Source organism: Monopterus albus, unplaced genomic scaffold, assembly GCF_001952655.1.
Source record: "Monopterus albus unplaced genomic scaffold, M_albus_1.0 scaffold18.1, whole genome shotgun sequence".
Classification (NCBI taxonomy): domain Eukaryota; kingdom Metazoa; phylum Chordata; class Actinopteri; order Synbranchiformes; family Synbranchidae; genus Monopterus; species Monopterus albus.
The window spans coordinates 7459508-7467582 of record NW_018127898.1 but is presented as its reverse complement, the minus strand read 5'-3'; the positions used below and the strand labels follow the sequence as shown (position 1 = coordinate 7467582).

General features: G+C 42.0%; 1 protein-coding gene across 1 annotated transcript; it reads left to right on the top strand.

Moving 5' to 3' along the window:
• Positions 1-457: 457 nt before the first annotated feature.
• mafbb (v-maf avian musculoaponeurotic fibrosarcoma oncogene homolog Bb) lies at positions 458-2325 on the top strand. Its single transcript, XM_020592530.1, has one exon. It carries the CDS (start codon positions 753-755, stop codon positions 1737-1739), a length of 987 nt encoding a protein of 328 aa, XP_020448186.1. The 5' UTR covers positions 458-752; the 3' UTR covers positions 1740-2325.
• The last annotated feature ends 5750 nt before the right edge of the window (positions 2326-8075 follow it).

Here is an 8075-nt window from a genome sequence, read left to right as displayed (position 1 = left end):
TTTTTTTTTTTTTAAATGGAATCATGTAGACATGACGTGTCAATCACCACAAATTCAGAAGGACACGTAAACCATTAAAGTTGAAAGAATGATTTAGTTTTAGTTCAATTATATTAGATTTGTAGTAGGATAAAAGAAATCTTCATTTTTTGTGAATTTGCTTGAAAAATAATGAAAGTTCTGTCCGGACAAGTGTGTAAGTATTTCACTGAGCCTTATACACACTATGATACACTGAAACACTTCTGCGGGGTAAATAGGCTACATGTAAAATGGAGGACAAGTCAAGCAAGGAAGAAAGCATATTGCAGAAGAACATATGCGCCGTTGTATATTTATAGGTTTTGGTCAAATGATCATTTCCCAAATGCCGCGTGGGGACAGACTCGTAGCAGCTTTTATGCAAATCGCCTTCTTCAGCGTATTTTCATTGGAGACGAGCGTGGAGGTGTACGGCGTGACATCAGCCAATGCAGCTTTATGAACAAAGTGCGCCTCTCCCTAACAGGCAGATGTGCGTCCAGTCCTCTTGCATCAGTGGACTTTGTGGCTTGAAGCCAAACGGACTGTGCGGTGCAGAATCACCACTCCGTGCAGACTTTAGGCTGGACGCCTTTTATGCACGCATGTTTTTTCTTCTGTACTGAAAATCAAAGTTTGGAATTACTGTTATTTTAAAAGTGCGTGCGCTTTCACTGAATGCGTGAAATAGCTGTGGACATTTGGAGATTTTTTTGAAGAGACTCATTCTAATGACCGCTGAGACGCGTTCATTTCTGGAACTGCACAAAACCCCCATGGATTTCGTCAGTGACTTCGACTTAATGAAGTTCGGCATCAAGAAGGAGGCGCTGCAGGGGATGGACCGCTCGTTCGTCGGGCCGTGCAGCCAGCTCCAGACACCAGACTCTGTCTCCTCCACCCCTGGCAGCACACCTTGTAACTCGGTACCCTCATCACCAAACCTCAATCCAAACGAGCACAGAAATAACCCGGGAAGCGACCAGTTCTGGATAGCCAACAACGGGGGTTACCCTCAGCAAATGTACCCTCAGTCTTTTGGCCTGACACCCGAGGACGCAGTTGAGGCCCTCATCGGCGTCACAGCGCAGCAGGGCCACCCATCTGCGCCCCATAGTCACCATCCGCCACCTTTCCAAGCTGAATACGAAGGGTACAACCACCTGAACGAGCCTGTCCAGCACTACCCGGGACTCCCAGGTCATCCAGACATGCAGGGCATGCCCAGCAGTCACTGCCAAGACCCCTATCTCAAGGATGACCTGGGAAGTGCGTCCCCTCAGTCGCCAGAGGTCCAGCAGGTCCTCGGTGCGCACCATCATCTCCAGCAGCAGCACAGCCGCCACGACAGACGATCCAATCCTGAGATGCACTTCTCAGACGATCAGCTGGTGTCTATGTCAGTCAGGGAGCTGAACCGTCTTATCAGAGGCCTCAGCAAGGACGAAGTGATGCGTCTGAAGCAGAAGCGCCGAACCCTGAAAAACAGAGGTTACGCACAATCCTGCCGCTATAAACGCGTACAACAGAAACACATTTTGGAGCACGAAAAGACCAGCCTGGTGTCACAGGTCGAGCAGCTGAGACAGGAACTCAATAGACTGATCCGGGAGAGGGATGCATACAAACTTAAATGTGAGAATCTGTCCGGCGCCGGCTCTTACCACGAAACTGGGTCCACCAGTGACAACCCTTCCTCACCCGAGTATTTAATGTGAGTTTGTTAATTTACTGCAGAAGTGATTCTTTTAGGGAGGCATTGACGCGTTGACAACTCGCCTTGTTCCTTCACAAACAATCTCATGGATTCATCAAGCTTTAAATGATGTTGAACGTTGGGATATCACCGAAGTAATTGTAATAACTACATCGAGGCAACAAGTTATGAATGGAAAATTACAATGAAGCACGCATGCAGGACATGTAGGCTATGAGATGTTTTTATTTTATACAGGCTTATACAGACATTTTACCTGAGAGGAGATACTTGAAATCAGAGAATATTTCCCTTTATTAATATACAACTTAAACCCTTCTGCTTCAGTTAAAGCTCAGTTTTTATTTTGATGATTTTGCTTTGCTTAGTCTTTGTAGCTCAGGTGATATTTTGTGATCAGCTTCCTTAGAAAAGATGCCGATAATAATGATGCTAGAAATTGCATTTATATTATTTTGTATGAAACTTCTTCTGCCGGACAGATGTATTTTTATTTGCTTTAAAAAAAATATATATATATAGTATACACTTATGCAAATTGTTTCATCTACTATGTTTTCATTTACCATGGATCAATAAACCTATTGTGACTTGTTAAAACGGTCTCATCTGCTGACAAATTGCTTACATTTCTGAACAGTAAAATATTTACCACATATGCACAAGCGTCTTTGCAATTTTCATGACACTGTAATTCTTATGAGAGATATTCCAAGATTTTAAATAATTCACGGTAGAAAAAGAAGAAGAACATTTTTGCATTCATAAATCCATAAAAGCAGATACACCCAACATGTTATTTGTGCACATAAAATTTAGCTATTGAAGTATGTCGGCTAGTGACCACTATATACAGAAATGGGAAAGTAAATTGATTAACTGACTAATATGTGTACAGATTACATGACTACAAGCACAAAAAAACATTGTCCCCATTATAAATTTCTATTCTAAAATTCTATTATGACCCTATAAAACAGAAATACTCAATGTCACTTGCACATTTCTTCATTATCACATTTATTTTGTCAGACAGCCAGAAGAATCAGAACAGTAACAGTCACAGTGTTGTGCATTTGTTAGCTTGCTGGTGGTTGAAAGGATGAGTGGCTTTCTCTCCTTCCTTGACCTTTGTCCTTCATGGACTGCTGCTTCCTGTGGGACCCCAGCATGTGAGAGCACAGAGGGGTTGACTGGCAGGGGCTGTGGGGCACAGATAAAATGAAGTGGAAATCAGCTTCCCCTCTGCTCTCTTCCTCAGACAAACAGATCGCCTCTGCATTCATTAACAGAGGAAGAGAGAAACAACAACCACGGCACACTCTTGCAGCTCCAGAGGAATTTTTTCACTCCATATGTTTTGTGAAATCCTCAAGCAAATTTCCGGGACACAAATGCTTCCCAATTCAGGACAACAATAATATTTGGATGACCGTAATAGCTCCAAGGCCAGTGTGATAATGTGTGATAAGTGCTTACATTGTAAATTGAGTTTATAGTCTCTGTGTTGTGCACAGAAAACCTTAGAGAGTTTTCCACTGTCAGAGGGCACTTTCTCACTGTTCCCTCTTTGTGAGAGTTCAGCTGGCCAGGTGGATCAGTTAATGGCACCACCACCCTTTGGAACCTGGAAACCGGGTTTTCTTTTCATGTGTGACCCCTGACAGTTTTGACCTCACCCTGTGTTGAAGGAGAGCAGCCCTAAAATCACATCACAGGTGCAAAAGCACTTTCCTTCTGAAAACAGGTCTAATCCCTGAAGGTCGGAGCGCTGCACTGGGAGTGTGTAATGTAGATGAATGCGTTTGTGAAGATCAAGGATGTAGCAGAAAATAACCAAATGGTTATAGAAATGAAAATTTCTCTTCTACACTTACAGTAATTGTGGAAGCCTCATTAATCAGTGGCTCTTATATAAGACTACATTTGCAGCCACAGTTTAATTTTAAAATGGTGTCCTATGTTTTAAAAGTGTACTTATGAATAAACTCATTAACAGATAACCTACTCAGTAGAAGTCACCTTCAATTATTATTGAAGACATTTGTTTTAAATTAATTTAGTTAAATTGTTTGTTCATTAATTTTTTGTCTATACTATTTTATATGTCATGCCATTTGTGAAAGGCACTCATAAATATTAAAACACTGACTGCTCCTACTTAAAATGTACAAAATGATAGAGCATTTTAGAGAAGTAAGTATATATTTACACAGACACTATCCTGGTGAAACGTGAGTGCAAGGTAAGTATCTATATGTACACGTGCATATGTTTTACAATGCACATACTGATGCATTTTAGTAAGTGTGGTTTTTTAAGAGTGCTTTTGTAGCGTCATGTGTTTACGCATTTGCATGCATCACATGTGGATTTCTGAGCAACAGCGGAATAATACAATAGAAGTGTTGGCGAGAAGAGCGGACTGTGGTTCTGCGTGACAGTTTTTGCAGGGTGCCATTGTAGAAACGATTAGCCAGCTCTTTTCCCTCGCATGTGATAGGCTGGTGGGCCTGATGTGGGAGCCTCACGCTTCTCCCTTCCTCCTCCTCTCTACCACCAACACCCTGAGCCCACAGTGCCTGAGGCTACCTACTGAGTCAGCAGGAGGGAAAGGTGTGTGTGTGCATGACTATGGCATCAGGACAGGAGAGAAAGCAAAGTAGCTGGAGAAGGATAAAGAGCAGAGAAAACGGTTTAGAAGAGCTACGCTTGCATTAAAACCCTAACAGATGGACAAAAGGAAAGACTGTACAGAGAAAAATAAAATCAGTATGAGATGATGAAGAAGGTCAAAGGGGAAGCACCATCATCTTATAAATTATTTCTACATCTTATCTGTACAGGCCTTTTTTTCAAAGTGACTAATAAGACAGGATGTTCACTCTAAATGTAACTATAACACACTTTTCCACAATGAATAATGCCTGTGAATGACTGGTGTTAAGTGAAAACACTCCAGCGTGCCCTTGCGAATCAGCTAAGTGTGGTGCCAACCTCTTGGTTGCATGAGTGCTGGGATCAGCCATGGCCTGGCTGCTTCTCAGACAGCGGACACAGACAGAGGAATGCTGCAGATACTCGCCATTGTGTGGGGCGAGGCAGAGGAATGTAGGCTGCCAGGCTGCGTACACTGACTCCAGTGAACACAGCCAGAGGCCTTGAGCCATCAGGAAAGACCCGGCCAACGGACCCCACAGTCAAACATCCCTCACCACTTCCATCTGTGACATCATACCCATCTCGCCTGGCCAGGTTTAGTTTAGTCCAGCTTGACTGTCTAAACACTCAGTATCTTGTTGAAGAGCTCCTGACTGGCTGTCAGAGATTACACACAAAGTGGCCTGTCAAATAAGAAATATTTGATCAGTGGAGTAAATATTCATTTGTTTCAAACAAACACTGCTGATCAATCAGTGAATTCTAATGATTGTAACTTATCTTCTATGGCTAAATGTCAACTGAGCAGACATTTGATCCCCACTAGTCATTTCCAGCCCCAGCCAGTTCTTTCAAAGTTGTTTTGCAAGTCTCAGTCTGGGTGATCGTCTGTAACAGTGGCTTCACGTGAAGCACAGAGCAGTGATTGGGATGGAGGACAGGATGGACCATGGGCTTCCTCTTTCACTTCCTATATGAGGGTCCAGTCAAGTGACTCTTTGTGAGAGTGTTAGGTTGTATGTCGCAGGAAAACGCAGCTTTGGCAGCTGTGGTTTCCGCTCAGGATATCCAGTCGTTTCTGCGCACAGTTGTGACACTATGAATCATGCAGTGATCACACACACATGCATGTCCATGGCCATGGCAAACATACACACGCACAGACATGCATATGCAAATACAGCACTTTCTTCTTCTCTCACACACTTTTTAAAAAAGCTATGATTGTGACAATTTATTTGTCATAAATATACCATTTTCTTTTTGATTGTCTTAGCTCCTGCATAGACTATGAAGGTTTTTTTCCTGTTGCCACGTCCGCAAAAATTCCACAGTAATTGTGATTATACTACTGGTAATGACTAAAGTTATCACATGATGGGATCTGCAGGGCCAAACAGAAGAGATTAATGTGTAGCTTCAGAGCTACTATAAAGCTCATGCTGCTATCTTACTGGCTGTTGTAAGGAGTCTGGCTTCCTGGGGACGTTGTGTTGAGTGTGTTTGTGCAGGAGCTCCTGGTAATCTGATAGGAAGGCTCTGATAAAGTGCTCGTCACGTTTCAGTGGACAGCGTGACAAAGTCCTGTCACTTTACAGACTCTGGACTTTGGTTACAAAGCAATGGGTGAGCCACTGTATGTAATAATTATACAGGTTTCTTCCATTGTGACAGAAACATTATAAGGCAGGCTGTGGCTGTTCCAGAGGTGAAAAGCAGAGGGACTTAACTGGCATACAGTAACTAAACATTCTATATGCATGGCAATAACCAAACTCTCAAAACCTTGACTTTCCTTTCTATAGGGATATATGGGATATTGTCCTGAGAGTGACTCTGCAGTTTTACAGCATAAATAACAGACTGAAGAGAGGAGAAGACAAGAGAAGAGAAGAGAATCTCTTTCCTTTTCATTCCATGATAGGATTTCCTGTCCTCTTTTATGGGGGTCATGCAGCTGGCAGGCGCCCTCCTGTTTCTGTCTGTAACGATGACAGGCATCCATTAGTGCACAGTAGAAACACAAGCTACAGAGGTTTGCTCAGGCTCTTTCCCCCGACAGCTTCTTCCCTTTCCACAGCCCCTGGCTTCCAGTAGACAACCTACCTATCTATAGGGCAGATGTTGTGGCTTTCAGTTCAGCTGGCAAAAGGTTCACTTATTGAGGGTCAGCTCCTGCTCAGACAACAGCATGTGCACCCTGGCAAGTTTTACACAACCTGGAAAGCATATACAGCCCTTGGGCACCATAGTGTGTGCCTGGTATATAACAGACGTACATCCGGGAACAGTAATGGTGGGACTCTGGGTTTTGGGAAGCACACTGTGGATAAGAAAATAAACAGCTGCTGTTAGGAAATGAAAGTGAAGAAAATGAGTTTAGTGATTTTATTTATTTATTTTTTTTTGCTTGTGTGTTTGTGTGTAGAAGAGGTCATTTGTTCTTGTTGTTACTGAGTTTAAATGAATTGTGGCCTAAAAAGTGGTAAAGGCAGAATATATCCTCAGAGATGTATCTGCAGAAAAACAATTACTCATTTAATTTTCACTAATGATAACTATTAGATGCATTATTTAAATAACTGAAAAATGCCTGTGGCTAAAAGATTCCCTCAGGAAAAATGAGACAAGTAGAGGAATGAACAGATGATAGGATTTGAAATCCAAACTCTAGCTGTCACTGCACATCTATCATTCAACAAGTTTCTGTGAGTGTCGCCAACATGAAATTATGGCAGCAGTGTTATACATTGTGGTGAAATCTAACAGGCCTCCTTGGAATCAGGATCGGGTGTGTCATTCTCCCACTAATGTGTCATGTTAACATCTCCCTTGTGTCATAACTCTTTCTTCATGTTTCTCAGAAGCACTGTGGTGAACTTAGAGCCATATTAGTTTTCCTTTCAGTTGATTTTAGCACAGTTGAGCCGTCTCTGCCCTTTATGCAGCAGAGCAGTGTTCACATGACCATTCTTTGATTTGCTGACCAACTTTGTCATCGTGCTCCATGTTACATCTCTGCTAAAACAACACAGAAACAACCAACTGTGCGCTGTGGCTGGACTGTCAGGGAGAAAAACCTGCTATTGGCCAACACAAAGCTTATAAAGGATCTATTTAAGGCAAGGCAGGCGTTTATACTACAGTGAACCCATGTACTTGTTTATTCATTTTGTGGTCAAGATACAGGAAGTACTTTGTTCTGGGATTTAACAGCAAAAAAGAGAACCCTTAACTTCTCTAGAAATAAATAAATAAAATGAAAGGTTACAAGTAAACAGCATAGTTTATTGAGGGTGTGATAAGTTTAAGATGCATTTTGCTTGTAAGGAAAACATTGTTTGAAACTCACACACACATCAATCTGATTCTTGATTTTACAAACAGAAATACATTTTTCACGGTTGCTGTCAAATATTGAAGTTTCATCAATGCAATACATACTAATAATAGTTAAATCATTACTATATTATTGATAATTTGTCAGTCAAAACTGCATTTACTTTTGTTTTTGGCCACTTGGGGGTAGCAGAAACACAACACTTATCTTTTACCCTTTGAAGTACTGATTTGACTTTTTGGGAAGCTAACGCCAGCAGCTGGTTAGCTTAGCTTAGCACAAGGACTGAAAACATGAGGAAACAACTAGCTCAGCTTTGTCCAAAGGTAACAAAAA

Bases quoted from the DNA above. Each gene is read 5' to 3' on its own strand.
- mafbb (XM_020592530.1), top strand. From the start codon at position 753: ATGACCGCTGAGACGCGTTCATTTCTGGAACTGCACAAAACCCCCATG.